Raw genomic sequence first — 24,996 nt, 5'->3', positions numbered from 1 at the left:
AAGAAAAGAAATTCACACTCTTTTCATCGACGTTTCTCGATAAATTTCTTCGTTTCTTTGACGCGCGTTTCTTTTTTCTCATTACGTCTATACCGCGTGTCGATTCGTGGGAAATCGATCGTTTGAAACGAGTGAAACGAACGGTCGATGAAAATCCTATTGTATTTGGATAGAATTTTGTGACGAATAAATCAGTCGGATCTGTGAAATCGATACGTGTCATCTGCGGGTATTATTATACTAAAAACCCGCAGTAACTGAACAGGGGTAAATCGATGGGTGGGTGTACATTCGGCGATGTTTGCATTCACTTCCAATTCGAAGTATATACGTATGTACATACGATATGTGGGGGGCACATTTACATACAAATCATGTGTAACTGTAAGCGACGAAATTGGAGCGGCTTTGATCGTGAAAATTTGATATCAAACTTTAGGAGCAAATATCGTTTGATTAATTAACTGCTAATTATTGTACCACAATTTAATTCGAAACTACACCGGTTTTGTGCTCGCGTAGATACACGTCACTTCTTGAACGATATCCTCTTAACGTGGAGGGAATCTAATCTCGAAGAGACTTCAAATTTCCCTGTCATGGGTTTCGAATGTTAGCGGTATTCATTGTCCGTGAAACTGCATTCCGTGCAGTAAACCTGATTCAATCCTTACCCGTTCGTTCTGCGAATTACACTAATTGAGTTTTTTCTTTTACCCATTCGAGTAAATGAAAAGGGGTAGTAAAATTTTTGATAGTTTAACCCGACCCTGATGTAATGCCCGCTCAACTTGATTACATGCTTCTTCGAGTAGTGTTCTCATCTCCAGTGCGTTCTTCCATTAAACTCGTGTTTACTCGCACATCGGTTACGATCATTACCCGCATAAAGGGTTACGGGGGGGAGGGATAAAATTACGTCGATTGGGACGCCTGAGGATTATTTTCATCAGTATCCTAATTATTCCGAAATGTAAAATAATACCACCACATTATCCCGTGTATCCGGTATTGAGACAACTGTCTAAATCAGCTAAAAGTGGTCATCGGAGTCGAAATATAACACACATGCGCCCAGGTTGTGTTACGTTAGATGCCCGAAAGCATTAATTAACCGTATCGATTCAAGACTCGCAATTAATAACAGCTACTCGTGTGTTGTTTCGCAACAGCCCATATTCACTTTCCTCGTAGCAGAAGGCTCGACTTGATATATCGCCTTGGTATTCTGGTATTAGCTATTTTGCGAGAAATTATTACGAACTTGATAAAGTATTGTCGGTTCGCCTCGTACCGTACTTAATATGATAATCTGCCTGGGACATAACTATCGTTGCACCGTTCGTGCATATAGATAAATTTAACGACGCTATTATATGTTTGAAACGACACCGTCTACCGTCTGGATCATAATTTCTGAGATTATTTCCAACTGAGTAGCCGTATTTTCTTTAGCTAGGGATTTAATTAAACTGTAATTCAATTTCGAACCAGATGGATATCTACGATGTTCTACAGGTGCGAGCTTACACGTATTCTTTGTCTATCAACTAATTGATCGTTCGATGATTTTACACGTCATCATTTTTTGTGGGGGTCGCACGGACCATCGGAACAGGGCGCATCCTCGGCAGTACGATAACTTCACCAAAAATGATCCAACTGGTTTTTTCTTTTTGAAAAAAAAAGAGTCTACGGTGTTTCAAATTTTAGCGTGGAATTTTCAGATGAAATTATTCGTAAACATTGACGAGGTAATCGATTCAATTCAATTCTCGTTTCGAGGATTTGAAAATTAGATTCAGTTTGCGGATGGGTGAAATAAAATTTGGAGTTATTCAACAATTGCGTGTGGCGTTTATTTTACGAATTAATTCATCTACACGCAGTCGGGAGGAATTCTGATCTGGCACACGAAAGGAAGTGGCTCGTTACATGAATTTCCGATGTATCCGTTGTAATAATCGGAATAATCGGAATAGTAGGCGCCTCCGCAGAGTTCGCCTTCTGGATCGACGTAAACGGGATCGTCGGACCAGATTTCGTACGGTAAGTCGTCACCTGAAATATCAAACCCGATCGATACTCGTTCTTACCAACAAACGATTCTTCACAAATTTTGCAGTCAATCGTTTACGTCCGTTTGCATTTACGTACCGTAAATCGTTTCCCATGACTTAGCAGGAGATTTGCGGTGGAAGCCAACGTGATAGCGCAACTCTTTGCCGTCAACTTTGCCCTTGACGTGATCGTTCAAAACCCGCCACTCTTCGTCATTTTCGGGTAAAACTAAATTTCCAGTCTCCTGGGCGCACATCTGTTTAGCGTCATCCCACGGCAGGTACTCCTCGTGATACTTCAATGCGTAATTTGCAATGCTCCAATAATCGATGGGTAGGTCCTGACAGAACAACTGTTTCCCCGAAGCCGAGCGCGCTAGTGGTACAGGTTTTTGATTAGATCCTGCGTGATTGAAAATTGAAATTTTACTCATTTGGTACTCAGCAGTGTTGGAATCATCGTCGATTCTCGGATTCTTTTTGTCGGAAATCGACCGACGTCCCTCCACTTGGTTTGGGGTGGCACGTCCTTGCGGCGGATTCAGTTCGTTGATTACCGATCGAAGCTGACTCAGTTTGTTGAGAACCGGACCAAGGGGTGACAGTAGATCGACTTTCGGCTCGGGAGTGGCTGTGTCTGCTAATGATTAAAAATATTTCGAATAATCGAGGAAAATCCGTGGGGTCGTTCGTCGAACGATTGGAATTCTATTCACCGTTAGCGTCCGATTTTTCTTCGGCGTTGTCCAGCATACGCTTGGTCGGCTCTCTCAAGTCCACGTTTTGTACGGATCCGAGGAGTTTTGTCAGATTACCCTGAAGATCCGGCGAAAGAATTATGCCCATCGTCGACAATTTTTTGGAGAAGGGTTGCAACCAGTTGGCGGCGAATTGCCATACTCCCGGACGTTCGGTGACCTGCGGCGGCGGCGGTGTAGGCGGTTGGGTTGGTTTGAAAGGATTCAAAGCATCCATAATCGAACCGACGATACTTGACGCGGTTGTCACCGCTCCGTAGGGTCGTCCGGATCCCGGATTGTAAGGATACTGTTGATTCGCAGCCGGCCTAACCGGACTCGATCCGTAGTTTTCGGACGCCGCGCCGTAGGGCCTTGATCCAGGTCCGTTGTTACCGGCTTCGGAAGGGAACGGATTGAGTGCATTTATTATTGACCCGATGGCACTCGGTGCTCCGGTGGCGACCAGAGAAGGATGGAGATACGGCGGTTGTTCGGTGGTGGCGTAGGGGGTCAACAAGTTGAATACCGACTGAAGCAGTCCCGGTTGATTGTCGTTCAATCCTGAATTTGAAAGATAGTAAGGATTTTGCCCCCCGGCGTTGTAAGCGGAGTACGTTTTAAGGGTGGCCAATTCGTCGAGGAACTGCTGCAGATGTGTTATCAGCTCCTCGTAGGTCGGAAACGGGTTAACGTTTTCGATGAAAAGCAGAAGATACGGACGAAGAGAAGGTTTGATGATGGGAGTCATTGTTGTTGGTACGGTGGGAGCTGTTCCTATCCACAATCTTCGGTCACCTTTGCCTGGAGCGGGTTCTTCGCGGCCTGTCGGTGAGTAAATAATTAAAAACTGATGAAATAAACATTAAACTACGACGAATGACGATCCGTATAGCGACGGGTATGACCTGATCGATGGGGCGGTTGCGTTCCCTCGGTATCCGACGTCGATTCTCGCGCCGCTGCAGGGGGAGTGTCGTCCGATGGGGTGACGTCGCCGGCGCCCTCCGTAGGTTTCGCATTAGCCAACAAGCCGACGAGGTCTGTGAAGAATTCTTTGGGTCCGGCAGAGCGGACTAATAAGTTGTGCGATGGGTCCGGGTTATCTTCCTGATCCTCTGGGCCTGTTTCAACAGGAGTTGGGTCTGTATCGGATGTGGACGCTGGTTTTCTGATTGGATTATTGTATTTTAATTTATCGACATTATCTCGCAACGATTCCGAATCCTCGTCGGAAGAAGACGGAGACGCGTCGCGTAACCTCGATGATAATTTGTAAATTAATTTTGGCCGTTTAAATTTTTGTTCGTTATGAACGACGTTGATTTGATCGCCCGGATTCGATAGGCTGTTGCACTGCCACCAGGCTTGATTCTTGAAGATCAATTGACTGTCGGGTAAATTATCCGGAATCTTTGGTAGTCTATTCTTCTTTCGCATACTCTGCCTTATAGAAGCATTAGCTCTCTTACCGTTAAGACGGGACTTGCTCCCTCTCGAAGAGGACCTCTTGTAGGTGTTGCCACGTTTGCGCCTTTCGACTGCTGAACAATGTAGTTACATATGTGCCAATTAGGAGCAGCGAAGACAACGCTTCCTAAACTAAGAAAAAAAAGAAGAAGAAGGGATAGAATTAATTATTCTACGTACGCTCGCTGTCTACGGGATCCACCGTTAATGCGTCCGATGTACTTCTCGGTGACCAGCTTCTAACTTCGGAGGCACTCGCAGCTGAAAGATTAAGCCAATTAGAATAATCTATCGAACGAATCACGTGTAAATTCATACCTTCGCCGCCGTACGACATCAAAAGAACCTCCGTCAGGATCAATATCAGCATGGGCAGATACATAACGACCCGCTGTTCTTTCATCGCCATCTCAAATCAGGTGAAATGTTAATATATCATCTATACCGTGGGCCTGTGAATTTTTCCTGGTACGAATTTCATCGGGTTTCCGCGAGCAAAATTTATCAATTTTTCGTACCAAGAACTTTGTTCGTCGTCTAAAGTCGATGTTCAGGGGTAGGATTCGTGCAGTGACATAAGTACGTTATACCGGCACGCAGTTTGACAATCGGGGGGTGACGTGATCCTTAATAATTAAGGGCCTGAAATTCTCACCTTGTACGGAGACTGCCTTATTTTTTTGGTACGTTCGTAGCGACAAACTACCGTTAACGCGATCTCTACTCGACTACTGAGATTTAACGAAGAGCTGCTGGATTAATAGGAAAAAGTTTTACAGTAATTAAAATTAATGTAACACGTGAGCAGCGTGGATGTTTAGCATAATCGTTTTCGTGCTCAAAATGAAAGTATACAACAATGTGGCGGTTCGGTTTGATACGGCTCCAGTTTCAAATGTCTCATTTACGATCCGTGAAATTGATCGAACCACCAAATAGCATTTGATAATCGTTAATCACAAGAGTCAGCGCAAGGCCAGCATCAATTATAAACTCCTGACACAATCGTGCGCGCTCCTATACGCGATTAACGTTCCAAAACGTTTTACACGAATAAAACACAATTATACATACGATGAAGTCGTAGATCACTCCCCGCAATTTTTTATTATTACAAATTATCGCTTATCCGTCGCCGAATTGTATTGCGCTCTTTCGTTCTTCGCACCTTCTATCGTCCTCCGTCTATCAACGAAGTTATAATTCAACTGAACTTTGTAATCAGCTACTTTTCATGGTCACCTCAACGGGTATCGGTATTCAACGGAAACGGTGTGTTAATAACGTCCCGATACATCCGCGCTCCGAATCGGAAGAAAAACTTTTCACTAAAAACGTGACTAGCTGACGTAAGTATGAAATGAATGCGAAGTTTCCACATAAAATACGCCCTACAAGTTGTTACTGCTCTCTCATTCTCGGTGAACAGCCGCAAGAAAAAAAAAAAAAAAACGGCATGAAGTTTTGTGATTTCGGAGGGTCCGAAAAAATCTCGACGGCCGATATAAAATAAAGGAACGTCAATTTCGCAAAATGAAAAGCGGGTCGATTTGCAGTCGGTGAGAATGAAATCGGTTCGAGATAAGCGGTGGCGTTGCTGGAATTTTAAAACGGCATCGAAACAAATGAATTGTGAACGACAAAATTTTATCGCATCGGTACGGCATGGAGTGATTTGTCTCAATTTTCCGTGTTAGTTCGAAACGCGCCATCAATCAGTTTACCGACACCCAGTTCTAATTTTAACGCCGATTTGTTCTAGATAACGGGATATAATTGTAAATAAGTAATAAAGCTACTTGATATCTCGCAATTAATTATGTATACAACAGCTGACGTGCAATTAACGGCAGGCATGCTATCAAACTAGGTACGAAGTGAACGGAAGTGCGAAAATATCGTTAAAAAAAGCGTCGTTACAAATCGATTGCGGAAGTTATTGTGGATTTTACTGTCAGCGGAGGATAAGGGAATAATAAGAATATGAAGGATGAAAGTAAGTTTTTCGGTATTTCTTATCGCGCCGAAATAACTTTCGAGTGACTCCTCATCACTCGGACACCATAAAGTTGAAGAAAAGATGGTCGCGACACTTCGACGGACCCGGGTAGATTGGACACGGTCGAAAACTTTGAAATGTTACGCTCATTGAGAAATTACCTTTCGTACCTGTGACCGGCTGCATTATACGCGAATTAAAAAGGTGAGAGATTTTCACGATCGACGAAGCAGGTTGACACCGGATACGAATGAAGAGTGAATTGAGCACTGCAATTTTTATCATATGAAATGAGCAAATTTACTCTGTATCGATAGACAAAAATTTTGCTTCGAAATTTTTGTAACGTATGCGAAAAAAAATCACCACGTCATATCGCAATTTTATTGAGAGCACTCGTTTTTGCCCGTCATCGATTAACTTTGGTAAAAATCTTTAAAAGCGATAAAGTTTTTAACAGAAAAATTTAATTATCTATCCATTAGGCAAAGCGAAACCTAAAAGCGCGTCAGCATTAACTCGAAAAATTGCGTTATAAATCTGTGGACCCCCGGTGGTATATTTATTTTATTTGTCATTTACCGATTTTAGGTGAAGTTTAATTCAGACTTTATCTGTTCTTCGTTCGTACGTTGAAATAATTGCGGTCCGAAATTCACGATCGGTTATGAGATTATGAAAAAAATTTGCGCGACTCAAAACTGGGTCAACCGGGTGTACGTTAATCTGATTACCAAAAAAGTTTCCGATTTATTTTTCCTCGGTCCGTGATCCGGCAGCGGCTTCGGAAAAATTATCTCAATTGGAAATGGAAATGTCGAAGAGGAAATGGATATGTCCGCAGCCTCGGGATACGGAGAGGCTCTTAGATAATTCCGCTAATCGAGGAAGGTTGAGTTGGGAATCTGGCAAAATTTTTCATCGCTCCAAGGGGGGGCTGGTAGGGGACTTCGTCGGTTAGTCCCTAATAATTGTTGAATTTCCGAGTAACTCTCCGCGCGGAATTGATGAAAAAGAAAAAAAAAAAAAAATAACCGTAATCGTCACTGCCATTCGCTACCGGTTTTATTAACCGGGTCAATTTTCCAGCCTTTTTTTCCGAGGCGTAAATTGGGGCGGATTTCAGCGGTCGCTGAATTCAATTTGAAAATTGTCGCGTCAAAGAAATAATAAAAATAAAGAAACCGTGCTGAAAAATCATTCCCTGAAAGTTACATCGTCGAGTAGGTGTATATGTTGGCAGAAACAAACGAAACAGTTCTCTTCCAGACAGAACAATATCTTTTTATTATACACGGTGTTTTACGAGCTGGTTTGTTTTACTTGACAATGAAAGACGTGTAAAATTGGACCACCAAGACTTTGGCTGGCACTTATTTTTTTTTTTTTTTTTATCTTTTTCACCTTCGTCCTTCCCACCACCGAAGTACCCATTTATTCTCCCTTACGCTGCACCCTGTAACCGTACATGTATACAAAAATGTCACATTTATTTCGGTTAATCGAGTCTACAGGATTTTCTCACCGTATATACCGGAAAAAAAAATCCCCCGTTTCAACGGCTCGCGCGTGTCCACTGACAATGAACGTATCGCGAACCAACACGTGCGTGATGTAATTTAAGTAGATTATGCGGTAATCGTATCAAGAAGCGTTGCAAATAATTTTGGAGTATGTCGTTGCCGAGCTATCGAATTCGTGCTCGTGCATTATCAAATAGGTGGTGTGACACGCCCGAAATTTGCTTCGATAGTTTTGAAATATCGTGCGATTCCTTACATGTTTTTCGAAATCCTGACGGACGATTAGCTTTTATTTTATACAGTAATTGATTGCGATATTATTTGGGATATTCGAGAGAAGCCAAGTACGGAAACACCTCGTGTCCCTGCGTTCGTCGAAATGAGTAAAAAAGTAATATCGATATCAAAAAAGGTAAAGGATTACATTTGAACGGTATGAAATTAGTTTTTCGAAGCCAAACAATATTTCGGTGCCGATCGACCAAATAAGAAAAAGAAACGGCGAAGAAAAAAGAAATCAAGCTTGGAACGAGGGAAAAAGCTTTTTTAGCGATTCCCGAAGTACCCTGGAGCTAGAAAATTGAGCAATCCTACCAGCCCTAGCTTTATTTTATTTCCTTTTTTATGTACTCGCAAGAGAATGTACCGAATCGAATGAGTTATATATACGAAAAAACGAATCCGTTTTTTTAACAAAACAAAGAAAATGAAAAATTCAAAGTCGGAGCACCGAGTCAGTGGGTGTTTCCATCGATCTCTCAATCAACGAAACTCAGAACTGAAGCATTTTTTCAGGCTACACAAACTAGCTTCGATTTTACATTTGAATATTTCACTAAAAAAAATATCCAAACGTAACTCAGGAATTATTCATCCCTTTCCGGTACTCGGTAGACGAAATACACGGGAGAAAATGAGCGAAGGATGAAGAGGGAACCCTGTAGCGTTCCGGAGTCTCGAACAAGGGTTGTTTATCGATATCCACCCGCAGAATTCGGGGGGTTTGATCCCAACGCGGTGGTTGCATGTTCGCCGTTTAGATCGAACCAGTCGAGTGGAGGAGGGCTTCGTTAAAATGCAGTGATGGATAGACTAGCGAATTACCCAACTATCGTTTCCAGCATCTGGAGTCATCGATCGAAATTTAAAGAGAGAGAAGGATAAGGGAGAGTGAAAATTAGAGTGCGAATAGTTGATGCTCGCGATCGTGAGAGGAAAAATTGGCAACAAAAAAAGGAATCGAAAAGCGAAGAGAGGCGGCATTCATGTTGACAGTGAAAGGTGTATGATATTCGAAATTACGCCGTAATGGTGATATTACAGAACCGAGTACCCTTGTTATAGATATACATATACGTTCACCGTCGGTATAGCCAGTAAAGTTGATCAGCGATAATCACGTAATTACAAACTCTCTTCGGAATAACAATCTACTACGCTATCATCGTAGGCTACGTACGTTGTGATTTGAATAATTTCGAAGATGACGTGCCGTTCTAATCTTATCGGGTAACGAGCTATAGGCGAGTGATGAGAAACTGAAACATCAGCTAAAGACCCTATCAAAGTGACGTGTGACATCGATCCACCCAGGTTGTTATAAGCCTCTTCGTTATCTACATGTGTCTGTATATTGGATGAGTTTCTCTTCGGGGCATAATTTCTACTCACGTTAGACTTTTAGAGCCCAGAAATGAGACGTGCGCGTAATTTGTTTGGGGCCTCCGCCCAAATTGGCGGAAACCTTGACGGAAATGGACAACGGTTTCTCTCGCTTTTTTAAAAGTACCAAATGGGCCATTACTCGATCGATTCGATACATGGATCAATTCAGATCACAGATTCAGATTTCCAGAAGCCTAAAAATTCGTGAAAATATAAAAAACTACTGTGAAATAAAAAATGTTAATTTTGGAAATGTGAATGTCGACGACATACAGTCGATCTATTCTCGCAATGTTCACTTTCGACGTACAAATATGTCGTTTTAACTTTGAAAATGTGGAAGGCAGCAGCGAGTGTACGTGTAACGCGACTTGTATTATGCCTCCGGAGGAAGGGGATGAAGTCCTTTGTGAATATACGATAGCAGATAAGAGTTTAAATATCTCTGGAAAGTCAATCGTGAGAAATTTCCCTTCAGGTTTTCGATAACATTGAAAGTTACCGCCGCAGAGGATCGTATTCTGCTTCGTGTCTGGGACCTACAAGCTGAGAAAAATCTTTTACGAGATGAAAGATGAGCTTATACGTACACGTACGTAACTCTATATACTTTGCACGAGAAGAATCTGAAAGAGAATGAAAAATACGTACAATAGTATGTATGGAACTGTTGCAAATAACGTATCATCTCCTTACTTCCTCCTTGCAAAACTTATTCAACGTTTTGGTACGTTTTGTTCCGCAGAATTCGCTATACGACGTAGGGTATCATAGGTATCGATTATAACTAGATGCTCCTCTATTTTCTATTCTGAAAAGTTGATGTCTAGTCAAATCTCGAAATCCACCCACTTTGGTATTCATGCATGAGGAATTTTACATGCCAACTGACATTCGACATTTTTTTTCTCAAGGTTTCCCCTAATATTCTCGAATATTTTGATCTCAGGAATCTGAATTCACGAACCAAATTGATCTTGGACTTTTTTCGATTTTGGGTCGTAAAACAATATTCCATTTTATATGCTATTCTTATGTATTTTGACCCCAGGAATCCGAATTCACAAGTCTAATTGATCTACTTATAAAATTGATTGCGTTATCGCCAATTTTTCACTTTTTGGAGCGGAAAAATTGAGATATCTCGATAGAAAAAATTCCTAGCTCAATTTTCTCGACGGATTCGTGTTTCTGGGGACAAAATACAAAAGAAAAGTGCCATACGATCAAAATTTTTGGCTAAAATTGGGAAAAATCCGAACGGGTACCCCTTGAAAAATTATCAAACTTTGGCGAAATTTTTTTATTCTTTGAAATTGATCGTATGGCACTTTTCTGACGTATTTTGACCTCAGGAATTCAAATCTGAAAGAAAAATTGATCTATCTCTAAAATTGACCGAGTTATCGCCAATTTTCAGCTTTTTGGGGTCAAAAATAAAAAATTGATTTTTTAATCTATCTTAATGTAATTTGAGCTCAGAAATCCGAATCTGGAAGAAAAATTGGTCTATCTGCAAAAATGACCGAGTTATCCTCATTTTTTCGCATTTTTTGGTACAAATTTGAGGATATCTCGAAGGGAAAAAATCGTAGCTCAATTTGAACGACGGATTCGTGTTCCTGAGGTCAAAATACATAAGAAAAGTGCCATACGATCAATTTAAAAAAATAAAAATTTTTGGCCAAAATTTGAGATTTTTCCAAGGGGTACCCCTTACGATTTTTTCAAAATTTGGCCAAAAATTTTTATTTTTTAAAATTGATCGTATGGCACTTTTCTTATGTATTTTGACCCCAGGAATACGAATCCGTTGTCCAAATTGAGCTACGATTTTTTCCCTTCGAGATATCCTCATATTTGTACCAAAAAATGCGAAAAAATGAGGATAACTCGGTCATTTTTGCAGATAGACCAATTTTTCTTCCAGATTCGGATTTCTGAGCTCAAATTACATTAAGATAGATTAAAAAATCAATTTTTTATTTTTGACCCCAAAAAGCTGAAAATTGGCGATAACTCGGTCAATTTTAGAGATAGATCAATTTTTCTTTCAGATTTGAATTCCTGAGGTCAAAATACGTCAGAAAAGTGCCATACGATCAATTTCAAAGAATAAAAAAATGTGGCCAAAATTTGAAAAATTTTCAAGTATTATATGACGAGTCACATCAGTCTCTACATTTTTATGGGCTACGCATCGTTGGTTACCCATAACAAATCGACGAATCGGCTCATCTTCCGGTTATTTCTGTAAGTATTTCTACTTCCCTGGGGAATATGATACGTTTATCTGACGAACAAGACAAAACAACGGCCGGAGGGTGGTACAGAGAGGGTCTGTATAGACTAAACAGAGATATTTTTCCTGTAATAGAGATATCTTCGGGCGGAGAATCATCTTATTCGAAAAGTTTTCAATAAGCCGAGCTTACGAATCGGATCTGAAAAATAAATGAGCACGTACAAACCACAGTCGTCTCTAGAATATTTCCAAGAATCTTTCATCCGCTTTGTCCAGCCATTTTACGATGTAAAAAATTCAACGAATTATGTCCATTCATCAGCGTGAATTTGTAAAGTATAAAAGTAAGGGAAAACTGTGTCGACACGTTGGTAAATATCGTTTATTACGTTATTGTGAAAAAAATCCTGAAGAAATTAAATCAGTTACCCCTAACCGGTCACCATCTACAAACCAGATGCAAGCGACGTGAAAACTTCCAAATTAATGACAATGCAAATCGAATTGTCGAATCAGATTCGAATATGAAAATTTCTCTCGTAGCTAATGGAGTTTAAAATACACGCGAAACAATGAAAACTTAACCGTCAATTGTGATAATATTCGAGAGCTAATTGAAACGGTTGCCATTAGCTGCGTGGAATAACACAGGACAATCGTTCGCATGACCTTGAATGTGAAATTCACCGAACAATGAAAATGAAAATTTATCAAACAAAAGGGCAACATCGCAACGAGTGCGCTCGTGCAGGGTCAGTTAATAATAAATAGCTCGAATGTAAATTCATGTTGTTTCGAAATTAATGTCGTTTCCAAATGTAATGAACAACCGAGACTGAAAACAATAACTCTGTGAATTAGAGTTAGCGATTATTTATTCCCCAAATATAGTGCCATTTTTTTTCAATTCTCACGCTAATTACAATTTGCATCTCCGACCAGATGGATCATCATTGATGAAAAATGAGAAGCGAGTCATAATTATTTCATTCGCTGCTCCACGAAACGGTTTCCAAGTCCATAAGAAATTATATCTACCCACCCTACAACCGAGTCCTTGAAGTTTCGGAAAGTCCGAGGCGTCGATATCGGCCAATAAATCAATCCCCAACTCAAAAGCTTCGAACAATCTGGCCGAACTAGAAATACGTTTCGGCGGTGAAAAATTTATGGCTAATAAAATTTCAAGAGGATCCGACGGTGAAAACTTGTTCAAAGTTATAACTGCACGCAACCCCTCGTAGAATTATTCGGCGATAACGTATTCGTCGTTGATATTCGATCGAGCTCGATTAATACCATTTTACCGGTGGAGGATAATGCGTACACCCGAAAACGCGATTTAATTAAATATTTGAACACGTTTCGCCCCGTTCACATCCATCCCACGAGTATATGTTTGTCGTGTCAACATATTGGCTTTCGAAAACAAACAGTGTACACATCGCTGGCTCTGGTTATATTCTCACGTTTCCATGTGAACTGGGATATAGTCGAACGACAATCGCTGTCCGATCAACGAAACGTTACGTTTTCCCTTTCATCCCTCTGGAACCTCGTTTTCCAACGCAAATCTCATCGGAGATTTTCACCCGCTATTCAGACTCGACGAATTATTTCACAACGATTTGTTTCCCATCGGATACCGCGGGCTTCGATTTTTTATTTATTCATTTATCGTTTCCACCCGTGAATGAAAACGTTCCGTCATTTCTCCGTTGAAGCTTTTCGCTTCCCTCGGTTTTATTCAAGAGGAGCCACTCGCCTGTAACACGCGTATTGCGTCGGTGGAGAAATAAAAAATTGAACGAATTATCTCTCTAATAATAACCCTTATTGAAAAGCAGAACTTTTAACTGATAAAAAATTCTTGGCACGTGCGAAGGTTCGATTGCGTTTCCGGGAACACGTGTAAGACCAGCAGCAGCTCGTGGCGAGTGGATCTCGGACTATTCATGGCCGTTGGCTTTTGAGTATTCATTCCCATTATAGCTCGTTCCTCTCCAGAACCATTAACTTCGTAGAAATTCGATTCGACAATTAAGAGACGTTAAGTCGGTTGGGGCGCACCTACGCTCGAATACGTCGGCTCTCTAAAGTATCAAAAATTTTCACCCGTCTCGCCCCCCCTTTCGTTCATGTCGCACCCTTTGACCCGCCGCTGCTACCCTCGGATTCGCGGGCCCAATTATAACATCCCGATTATTAATTCCTTACCCGAATTACATTCAAATTCAAACCATTACGAGTAACTAATCGTAAGTTCTTGTCAGGTGATTAAACGAGCGTAAGTAAGCTCATATACATATGTTTGCCGAAGAGAATTCGAATTTCTGTCACGTAACGAGAATCGGATTTCTTTTTTTTTCCCCCCTACAAAATCCCATCGATTTCGAGATTTTTTTAACTCGTGCATCGGTTACGAGAAAATTTGATTATCGGATAATTTGAAAATAATCGGGTGCCGAAAATCTTGAGGAGGGACGAAAGTGTGGATATCCAAGCAATATTTTTACGCGCAGACATATTTCCATTCGTTCCAGGTTACACGATTGCAAATTTCATTTGTTGAAAACAGCGAACCTAATTATACCCATAAATTTGGCGAAAAAGCTACCTCGTAACTCGCACGTTATACGCGTTTAGTTAATTGAATGTGGATGCATCGCAGCCCCGCGATTTCAGGGGGTAAATTACCGTTAACAGGGGCATTGAGAGAACCGACTTAATGAGTAAATTTTACTTTAAATATGAAACGCTCGCCACTTATAGTAAGATCGTTGAACCGAAAACCGTTCGTTCGTTCGACATTTATCAGCACAGTCCTTGAGCCTTGAATCGCCTCGGATGATCGCGGAATCTGACGTACTCTATAGCCTACCGCATTTCATTTCATTGTGCAAAAATAACGTGGAGACAGGCGTGTACTTTTTGGCACGAATAGCACGTAATTGTATCAGTGGCTGCATAGAGTATTCAGCGCTGGTTGTATAAACGTAAAATTGTTTAACGCGCATGAAGTTTATCCGTGGATTAATCAGCGATCTCGAAAGCCAGAATATTTTAGTTAACAGCTACGGTGCAAATTAGTATAGTACGTAGACTCGTATACACCGGTAGGTTAGGCACGCGTGAAGATGAATATTAAGACGAAGAAGGGTGGTGGCGTTGGTTAAACCGCGACAACTTTGAAGTCTACATGGAATTTTGCTGACTACCTCACATTTTCTAACCGTACCCTCATTTCGCACGGAGGAGGCAGAGATAAATAATTCGTTATTATGAAATTACGCATTTCAACGTCTAGGAAGGTATTCGGAACGTAGGTACTCGTTATAGAAATTGAATTCTCGGACGGCGAGTTGGTCGCTTTTTTCACCAATTATTATATTTTGAGTTGAAAACTTTTCATACGAAACAGCTCTGCGCCGGTTGGCCGTTGAAAATAATTTCCGGCGGTATTGTAACAGATTTTGATAATAACGATAATAAACTTTTCATTACCCGTTTGAAGGTAATATATAGATATAGATATATATATATACGTTTCAAGTTCAATCGAACTATACGGAGAACCAAAAGTTTCGATATTATTCGCCCGACGCGACGTTTTCTTCGTAACGGAGGTATTAAAATTCAAAGAATTTCTCAATTAAATTAACGAAATTCTAACAGCTTTCAAAGACAGTTAATTGAAATTCTAAAAGTCGGTATAATGTCACTCAATGAAATTCTACTCCTGGACTTATATAAAATCGCCGATCAAAATTCCATTGAAAAATAAAATAAATGGTACAGCATTCGTCGATGCGTGTAACGTTTCCTTTCTCCCTTTTGAGAAAGTGAAGAAGGGCAAACAATACATAACCTGATTGAATTACTGTGTCAATATCAGAAATATATGTATACACGATTTGGTCCACAGCGTTCAACAACTGAGGTATCGAAACGTTTGAATATTTACTTTTCAAAAAACGATTTAAAAATCGATAACCGAATAAGAAAGAAGCACATCGGTTATTACAATCTTCTGTAAAAGTATCCCTTATATACAAACCGTGGTATATACGTATAACCGAAAACTCTCACAGAAATCTATACCGTTGACGTTTATCGCAAATATATACAACTCGGGTGGAAAGGATTCACAAATATATATATTTCAAGTTTTTCTCCGCAGTTGAGTATATTTCCGAAACTGCTTTTTCTTCCGGTCGCGTTGGCTTATCGTCGGCCTCAAGATCGTCGCCACCTCGTCGTCCGTTCGTACGCAATACTTCGCAGATATATTTCATCCCTATAAAAGCAAGGGATAAAATCGATCGGCCCTGAAGCACGCGTTTAGAGAAAAAAAAAAAAAAAAGGAAGAGATGTCGAAGCCACCCTGTTGAAAATCGCGAGAAAAAAAAATGGGAAATTTTCATCGTCGGGAGTACGCGAAAGTGCGACCGATGGAACCAATATGCCCGATTCGACTGCCGCGAGGTAAATTCGGTTGTGAAAAAATTTCTTCTTCGGTAATCAAGTTTGCCGAGAAGTTTCGATAAATCGTTGTCGGAGGTTTCGTTCTCTCCTTAAGCGTCAGTTTTAATACGTTACACCGTTATTTATGCGATTGTCTCACGTGAATCTCACCGTCGTAAGCGTACGAGAACACGGGGATGCACGCGCGCGTTACACGGCGATGGGAATTAAGCGTGACGTAGCCAAAAGCCACGCAAAACCACCGGTGGTACAGAAGGAGAGTGTGAAAACACTCTGCATAGCGTTGAATAAAACGCGCGAAAGGGACAAAATAAAGGAATAATAAATAAAACATGAAAGTCCGCAAGAAGAGAAGTAGGGCAGAGACCCTCCCAACTCTCTGGTGTACGAGTGGATCCAACCGCTCCTGATTGCTCTCCCTGAGGAACTCGACCGAATTTACTGGCGGGCACCGCGCACGGGATAAGGTTTTGCACCTTATGCCTCCTCTCGAGAGTACTTTAAAAAAGAGGCGACGATTCGCGGCGACATTCAACTCACCGCGAGTAATCGTGGATCGGTACGAATCGATCTCTGCGGTGAAAACAACAGAGGCAGAAGAAAATAGTTGATCGATCGTATGGGCAGCGCGCTTCGTCGGATTTTGTTCGATTGTATTGGCAACAATTTTGAAGGAATCTTCTTTTTTTTTTCACTGGAAAATTTATTCGAGTGGCGTGATTCGTTACTTTTGTATAATTTCTATGAAAATCGCAGCGACGAAAATTGTTCGGTGTGAATGGAAAGCGTTCTTCCGTGGATGGCTTTACGAATTTTCCTCCTATCATTCGACCACTCTCACCCGGAATCCTCCGATGGGAATTATTCAAGAGCTCCGCAAACTGGTACCGCGAAACGTACTCGCTTCCCCTAAATTGAGCGAAAAAATAAATGAATTTATTAATCGACCTCTCCCGAGCGGTACAGCGAGAATGTTGAATACGATGCGGGGTGGGGGAACGGTGCCGTTACAAACCCATCGACAATTAGCGACCATTTATAGTGATTAGCGTTATTGATAAAATCAATCGCGCGATTCGATGAATTTTAATGAAATTTACCTATCGCGTGGAAGTTTAATACCGTTTTGGGAATTCCGTTTGAAAGAGTTGCGAGCAAAAATGAAACCTTCATATAGATCTACTTGGAAATCGGCACGTCGAGAAATGTTATTCCGGTATCGTATCACCCGGCACCGAAAATCCAACGCTCTCCATTAATATCAGTTTACCGAAACTACCGAACTCGCAAGCACGTAGCGAATCGCGGCACGATTTATCTCAATGTTCCAGACCCGAACCTAATTGATCATAAAATCGTCCGTATAGGTGCCTATCGAGTTATGATACTGTGAACTTTCATTTGTCGTTTTTTTATCAGACTCCCGTACTCTAAACTCGACCGTTCGGTCGATTCGAAAACAGAGAGATCCTGCGAAAAGTTAGCTTCGCAACGATATCCCCTTATTTTTGATTTATCGGTGTTGTTGAAACGTGTTTCAGATGTTCGGTGTGAATTATACGGCGAATACGACGCCCTCGCTGAATTTCGAATTCGACCAGGAAGACGATGAAAACCAGTACGTACCTTACAACGAAAGACCAGAAACTTACATTGTTCCCGTCGTGTTCCTGATAATTCTGGTGGTCGGTGTAGCCGGAAATGGAGCTCTGGTACTCACCCTCCTGCGGCACGCCAACATGCGAAACGTTCCCAACACTTACGTCCTTTCGTTGGCCCTCGGTGATCTACTGGTAAGCATCCGATCGCGAATACAGCGACGGTGTTTTTGGATATGGCGAAAAAAAATTAATCTACAAAATTTCCACATTGTCCCGTTGTGGTCGTTTGTGGAATGAAAAATGATTGCGCGTTTCATGGTAAGGTACAGAAGGAAACTTGACGTAAATTTACTGACCTTCGAAACGAAAAGCGTCTCGATTGTTTCCATGAAGTAGAAATCCATGTACGCCAGATATTTGGATAGGAGGGATCGACAATCGATTGTTTGTCGCGGCGCACTCCTAGCCACGCCACGTTATACGTCTCTCGAAGGAAGTAAATCGTCGAGAGATGAAACGTCAGGGTGAAATTCTCGGCCGAGATCCACCTCCGATGCAACGGTGGGGTACTTTACTTTTCCTCCGTGCGCTCGTTGAGCTTTCTAAGCTTTCGGAGCTTACGTTGCTCTTGGTCATTCGACGAGGAGACGTGGCAGATTTCCCGGACAACGACGGTGCTCGAGGGGGATGCGGGACCCGGTGTTGTCGAGGAATGTAAAGTCACCCCAACAAACCAACGAGATTCTCACGTCCCTCGGGAGGAAACGAGTGCCCTCTTTCTCTACATGTATCTTGTTCTTTACAACATCTCTCCATCATCCTGCATAAGAACGCAATCTCAGCCACTGAATCATTCAGTTTCCCATCTCCTCTGGCCCCTTGTAACACTAGATTTCGAATATTTTCAATCGCAGGTCATCGTCACCTGCGTACCGTTCACGTCCATCGTCTACACCGTGGAATCGTGGCCCTGGGGTTTGGCCGTTTGCAAATTGTCGGAATGCGCCAAGGATATATCGATCGGAGTTTCGGTGTTCACCTTGACCGCCCTATCGGCCGAAAGGTAATTATACGAGGATCCTCCAATCCACGTTACGTTATCGATAAACAATTTTTCGCGCCTCGTCAAAGTTTCGTATCGAAGGTGTTTTTGGTTTTATTTTTTTGTCGCTCAACGTTGAGGCACGCGGTTGATAACGGAATCGCTCCATAAGCTGAAACGAATGTTTCCAGATATTGCGCCATCGTTAATCCCATTCGGCGACACGTAGCGGGACTGAGCGCAAAGCCGCTGACTATTCTGACGGCTACTCTGATCTGGGTCCTTGCCAGCGTCCTGGCTATGCCTGCCGCTCTCTTCTCTTACGTCCCCAACGTCCCGTTGCAGAAAAACCACAGCATACTGGTCTGCAGCCCCTTCCCAGAGGAATTCGGTGAGCCAAGCAGAAATATTTCTCGAGCCTCGTAGGAACTCCGTGATGAAAACTGGCGAACGAACGAAAGCGTTTGATGCCAAGGCTCGCGATATTCGCGAGGGCCTCTTGTGTCGGATAAAACGTACGATAGGAGTGTCTTCGTCTGAAGCCTTTTGTCTCGCGACGTTTCGCGACTCATTGAAATCGATATAGCGATGAATACCTTTCGAGTTTCCATTCCGATTTGATAAAAGGTGACTACGCGTGTCACCCTTTTATAATTTGACAATTTCCGCATTGCTCGTCCGTTGAACTTTTCATCGATTTTACTTTTTCTACCTTTGAGTCGAACCCCGCAGTAGACGTCGGTCGGAAATACATATCGCCGAGCAAAATCTGATCCGGCACGATTCGATTTCGTACGGTTTAAAAGTTCTCGAAGTGTACAGCGCGCCTACCTTCGCGTTCGATGGTCTCTTATACTCGAGTCCTAATTTCAAAGTTTAGGCAATTTGTTTCAGGTGCTCCGAGTTGTTTTTAACTCGTGTTTTTTGTCCGCGTATAATCATCGCAGTTGAACGTCTACGCGGTGGGTGCCCGACTTCGCTTTCCTTATTTTTCCACCCCCTCAGGAACAGAAGAAAAAGTAAAAAAAAAAAAAAAAGAAATGCGGGAATGAATCTTTAAGGAGTCACCGGTAAACGATTGCGAAGAATCAGATTTGCTTCAAGAACGGGAATGTAAATTGAAGGGAATCTACCGGGGAGTTGATCTAGCCATCCTGAATCCTAAATGAGTACGTTTCAATAAATATACCGTCGCGGAGAACCTAACGCAATCAAGAGATTCGAAATTCGGGGGAGTGGGCCCCCCCCCCCCGGAATCTCGACAGTTTCAAACGAAGGCTGGAAGAAAATAATCGACAAAACGTGGAATAACAACGACGATTTCGCTAGTCGTGGAGGCAGACAGCCGCCAAAGAGAAATCGGAATTCGTAAATTTTCAACACTTGATATTCTAGTTGATTTTCATGGCAATCTTTCTCGACGAAAGAACAAATGCCGTTTCTTCCTTTACGCGGATCCTCCGCCGTTCCATAAAGCTACGGATTGTTCGAATAACGCGTGAAACTCGAAACGTCGACACTGTGCAACTTCGGTTGATAAACGAGTAAAATTTGATAAATTTGACAGGAGAGGAGTACAAGCAAGGTGTGGTGCTTTTCAAGTTCTTGGCTTACTACGCGATTCCCCTTTGCATCATCGCTGGATTTTACCTCGGAATGGCTCGTCACCTGGAATTGTCGACGAGAAATATGCCCGGGGAACTTCCGGGAGCGCCTAATCAAAGCGGGCAAATTCGTGCTCGTAAAAAGGTGAGTTGATGACGAATTAAACGAACGCCGGGCGGCATTTTATCATTGAGGCGAAACGGACGGAGCCCCGGCAGACGTTCGTTTTACGGCACATCTCGTACGCTCGGCGATTTTAACAGTTGGAAAACAAATCGGAATCATCGCGAAGGTTCAAAGAGCGAGAAATTCCCTCCGTTTGAAATTGTCGCGAGCCGAGGGTCGGATCGGCACCGAGAAGCGATAGGTAATATTTTCGATTCATCTCGCATACGCGACGAATTCATGCAAATTGAGATTCGCTGCATCGCGGTGTAATTTGCCGTAACGACGTAGACCTCGTACGGTTACGATTACCTCGATTCCGTCGACCGTGCGTAGGTGGAGACATACGTTAACCTGAGTTACTCGGTTTATAATTAACTGACAGATGTCATGATCCGATTACTCAAGATTCATTGATCTCACGTACCGCAGGCTCCTCTACGTCAAAGGTCTTCCTTTCCTCGTAGGTTGATTTTCCAACCCGAATCAAACGGGGCGGTTCAAAGCAATTATAATATCAACGTTCGATTGATCGAAAACTTATCGGATATCGTCCGATATTTTCAACGTGAATTTACTTTTTTCCATCGACCGTACGCACCGTAAATTCGTAACAATTACAACTGAACTACTTTTTCTCTCCGCCCGGTGAGCGAGCTTATAAATTCTGCAGAATTACGTGCGTTTAGCGGGACGACCGACTGCGATGGAAGACAAATCCCCAACTGTTGGCGGACGGGGAACTTTTTCAGCCGTCGCCTCTGGCGTCTCGCGAATCGCGATCCTTTAATTCGAAACAAAGTTTTCAGCTGACAAAACTTTAAGATTTTCTGAAGACAGGCGGTCGGTACCCGAAAGCTTCTTCAGCCACCACCCTCGCTCCGCACAGTTTCGACTCACCACATGATCCGGGCGGATTCATATTCCATCGGAGCTTATAATATATTCGCAAAGATTCTTTCACATTCTTGTCAAAAAATGTCGCAGCCCGAGCCTCGACTGAAACGTCGTCAATTTTTCATTCGCTGTTTCAGTTCGGATGGAATTGAAGTCGCTTTATGCGCTCGACCGTAGGCGTTCGTGCATTAGGGAAATCCTTTAAAACGATTTTGATGGATTTTTTTTAAAAATTCAGCCTCGCCTTTTAAAAACAGCCACCACTTATCAATTTCCGTAGTTGAATCCCGGTTACCGGACTAAATGTATTTCGTACCTCCACCGTTAAAATTAGTAACAAATTGCCCCGGCGGGCCATAAGTAAGGCGGGACGGGGGGGAGGGGGTTGAATGCTTTTTCATCCAACGGTTTTTGCCATCGAATCGCTTTCGGCGCGGTACACCCTACGCTTTTACTTTGTACACTTTAAAACACCGGGCTATGTATTTTACGAGTACATATCTATACGTGCGGGGTATACGTATGTATGTGCAGGAGTATACATATACGTATAAAACACCGTGAGAATGTATAATAGCGGCGTAAAGTCGAGGGCTAAAGTAACTCTAGCTAATTGTAAGTAAAATTGCGGCAGTCGGTGTCTGACAATGAAATTTTCATTGTTAACAAGATTTGCCAGGAAGGTAAACACGGCCCAGAAAAGCGTTCTGTTTAACAATGAAAAATTCAACTTTGGCTTGTAGATACAACAATTTAGCTCATTTAATGTTGCGTTACACGTGGACCGACGAAATTTCGAGTTTGGTTCGTTTCGACGATACGGATGCGGCAGGGGACCCTCTCGGGTTCGTTTCGAATCACGAGAATCGTTTTCTTTTGACTCGAAATTTCAATGACCGAGCGATCCTGTGAAACAAAATTCAGGAAAAAAAAAATTACCCCTTCCAAAACGAATCTCACTCTCATCACGATAAGAAACCCGAGCTGTTTCACTAATTGAACCTCGCCTTCATCTGGTGTAATATATATATTTTTTTTTCTTTTTCTCGTTGCTCTCTTTCGGAGCAGCGACTTTGAAACCGTACATGCATTTTTTCTTATCATTAGTAAAATAATCCCACAAGTCCCTCACTAATAACCAAATCAGCTACCGTACTCAAACAAAATTGGCGAATCCTCTCAATTAACAAAGGGTTGGGTCAACTCGACCATTTGACTTGAAAATTTGTTTCAGCGAAAGTCTTAAATAATTTAAACTTGTGACGACCGCTCAACGACGGTGTGTGAACGAATTTTGATTCGTTCGTTTCCTTTTTTAAGGTCTCTCCTGGATTATTCATCGCTATTCGCGATCCGTCGCGGCTTACTCCAATTCTGTTCCAATTACACGACGTTCTCGAATTCCGATTCATTCTTTTCTTCTCTTTCTTCTTCCTTCGTTCGTTTTATTTTATTTATTTATTTTTTTTTGGTGAATTTTTTGCCCGCGATACGCGGTCGAGAAAAAGACGACGCACGGTTACTTTATTATGCATTCAGAAGTCGGTTCCCGAAGGGGGAAATTGAAGCGACAAACGTTAACATAATTTTCGACTACACCGCTAGCGAAGTCGATGCTCGTTTGCGAATACGTCGAGTCTAAAATCCGTCACCACCGGTTCCCCGACGATCGAGACATCGCGCTTAAAAGGGTACACATTACAACGTACAGGAATAATGTCGAGGATGCGAAAAAGAGTGAGAGAAAAAACGAACTCGGAGTGACTTATCAAAAAATTCAAAGAATAATTGTTCTTTCGGTTGATTGAATAAAAAAAACCGCGTTCGGCGCGTACGTTATGAAAAAAACTCGAGACACGTTATGCCTCGTATTTCCTCCTCGTATCGCTCCGCATGATCCCGGTAACTTTTCATTTTCCATCCCATTTTACACCGTCCCCGTGAGAAGGATATTCCCGAGACGCGATGACGAATCCACTTGTCTGGTTGATTACTCCTCCCACCCGCCCCTCCTGGCCCGAGCGAAATATTCTAGGGGACTGATAAGATAGCTAAGATAAACAAGACGTTGCCAACATTTTCCCTACTACAATACGTGTTCGGGTTCTAAAATTTCACTCTTTCGTCACGCGAAAATAACATTTTTCCGCAGGGGATACCTCGACGCACCGTATACGTATTATATGCAAAAGGAGCGTCGAATCAGAGATGTGCGGAGGGGGAAATTTCAAGCCGTTATTTAAACTTTCTCGGTAAGAAAATTTCCCCCCGAGTTCTGATTATGTAAAATTTGATTCGCAGGTTGGAAAAATGGTGATCTCTTTCGTGGTCATCTTCATCGTCTGCTTTCTACCGTATCACACCTTCATGCTGTGGTTTCACTTTTACCCATTTTCACGCGAAGTTTACGACGAGTTCTGGCACACCTTTCGCATCATCGGTTTTTGCCTCAGTTTCATAAATAGCTGCATCAACCCGATCGCTCTCTACTGTGTTAGCGGTGCGTTCAGAAAAAGGTGAGTTATGGCTTACGGACGATGTTACGCTACGATCCTTTCGGCAGAAAAAAAAATTCATCGGATGCGAGCAATTAATAATTTAAGGACATCGCGATGAAGTATCGAAAGTTTTTGGTTGTTTTTTTTTTTTTTTTTTTTTTTTATTTTCTACAAGATCTTCACCCGACCGATCGATCGATCATCCCGATATTCTTTCCCCCACAAAGGCCGCGGCGAGGGCGATAATTATTCAACACTTTCGACAGGTTCAACGAATATTTGTGCTGCTGCGTACCGTCGTCCAGACGACGCGGTGGTAGCGAGGGACGTTTTCCAAGGACGCGAGGTGACGCGAGTACGCTTCGAGAGACAAGTTTTAATTCAACCTACAGACGTCACACCCAGGAACTGAATTCTGCGGCACTTTTTAATTTGGGAAACGACCAAAAGCCGACCTGAGGACGCCTGCCGCCGTTACGCCTCCGCCCTCATCCTAAGGTCACTTTTAAATTTTAAAAAGTACCGGGAAAAGAAAATTAATAAAGTGGACGGGCGTCGGTCAATCGGCTTTTAGATGCGGTCTGAGAGGGCCGAAAAATCGAGTGAGGTCAGGAGGCTTTCGTTACGCAAAAATCTGAATTATACGAAATCTTTTCGTTGTCCCGGTCGCGGAGGTTCCTCGGTAGCGGGAATTCAAGGTAGGTAATTTTCAGAGCGAATGCCTATTGATTTCACGAAAATTAACTCGTTAAAACGAACACGACGAACGAATATCGAACAAAGCTAACAAGTATGTTGAACGTCATCGAAAAAGTTTCTCGTTATTCGACGAGAGTTACGAGATAATATCGAGGGTGTGTTTCGGTCGAGTACATGTACGCGTTCGTTTCGAGAGCAAAGGAAGTTGTACGTATCCCTGAAATATATGCTTCCTTTCATATTTTTCACAAACCGACAGTTTGATAAAACATTTGGTAAAAAAAAGAAACATAAAAAAAAAAATG

The 24,996-nt window shown here is 42.2% G+C and overlaps 2 protein-coding genes across 9 annotated transcripts in view; one reads left to right on the top strand and one right to left on the bottom strand.

Annotated features, from left to right (window-relative positions):
- LOC105688966 (neuropeptide CCHamide-2 receptor) overlaps positions 1-24,996 on the top strand; it is a 57,119-nt gene extending 32,123 nt beyond the window's left edge. The window contains exons 1-8 of one of the 5 annotated variants that reach the window (XM_048653536.1): positions 5,963-6,263; positions 17,726-17,977; positions 18,700-18,848; positions 19,019-19,218; positions 20,395-20,576; positions 23,796-24,010; positions 24,259-24,490; positions 24,567-24,996. In XM_048653536.1, coding sequence (XP_048509493.1) covers positions 6,258-6,263; positions 17,726-17,977; positions 18,700-18,848; positions 19,019-19,218; positions 20,395-20,576; positions 23,796-24,010; positions 24,259-24,451 — 1,197 coding nt within the window. In that variant the 5' untranslated portion in view covers positions 5,963-6,257 and the 3' untranslated portion in view covers positions 24,452-24,490; positions 24,567-24,996. Of the gene's footprint in view, positions 1-5,364; positions 5,617-5,962; positions 6,264-6,346; positions 6,471-17,725; positions 17,978-18,699; positions 18,849-19,018; positions 19,219-20,394; positions 20,577-23,795; positions 24,011-24,258 lie in introns of those variants that run through there. The other 4 variants (XM_048653537.1, XM_048653535.1, XM_048653538.1 and 1 more) reach the window with 4 other exon arrangements.
- On the bottom strand, positions 1,835-5,036 carry LOC105688965. 4 transcript variants are annotated; one of them, XM_048653531.1, is made up of 9 exons: positions 4,923-5,034; positions 4,586-4,676; positions 4,448-4,528; positions 4,270-4,341; positions 3,706-3,921; positions 2,777-3,622; positions 2,535-2,700; positions 2,158-2,441; positions 1,835-2,061 (listed from the first exon to the last, which is right to left on the bottom strand). In XM_048653531.1, exons 2-9 carry the CDS (start codon positions 4,674-4,676, stop codon positions 1,880-1,882), a joined length of 1,938 nt encoding a protein of 645 aa, XP_048509488.1. In that variant the 5' UTR covers positions 4,923-5,034; the 3' UTR covers positions 1,835-1,879. The 4 variants fall into 4 exon arrangements, with proteins under 4 accessions (XP_048509488.1, XP_048509490.1, XP_048509489.1 ...); XM_048653533.1 differs by having other exon boundaries at positions 2,535-2,697; XM_048653532.1 differs by having other exon boundaries at positions 4,270-4,338.

The sequence above is a fragment of the Athalia rosae genome, chromosome 4, assembly GCF_917208135.1.
Source record: "Athalia rosae chromosome 4, iyAthRosa1.1, whole genome shotgun sequence".
Taxonomy (NCBI): domain Eukaryota; kingdom Metazoa; phylum Arthropoda; class Insecta; order Hymenoptera; family Athaliidae; genus Athalia; species Athalia rosae.
This window is presented reverse-complemented; position numbering and strand designations above follow the sequence as displayed.

Bases quoted from the DNA above. Each gene is read 5' to 3' on its own strand.
- LOC105688965 (XM_048653531.1), bottom strand. From the start codon at position 4,676: ATGGCGATGAAAGAACAGCGGGTCGTTATGTATCTGCCCATGCTGATA. The intron at 4,529-4,585 runs GTATGAATTTAC...TTAATCTTTCAG, and splicing joins GATGTCGTACGGCGGCGAAG to CTGCGAGTGCCTCCGAAGTT. The intron at 2,701-2,776 runs GTGAATAGAATT...TTTAATCATTAG, and splicing joins AGAAAAATCGGACGCTAACG to CAGACACAGCCACTCCCGAG.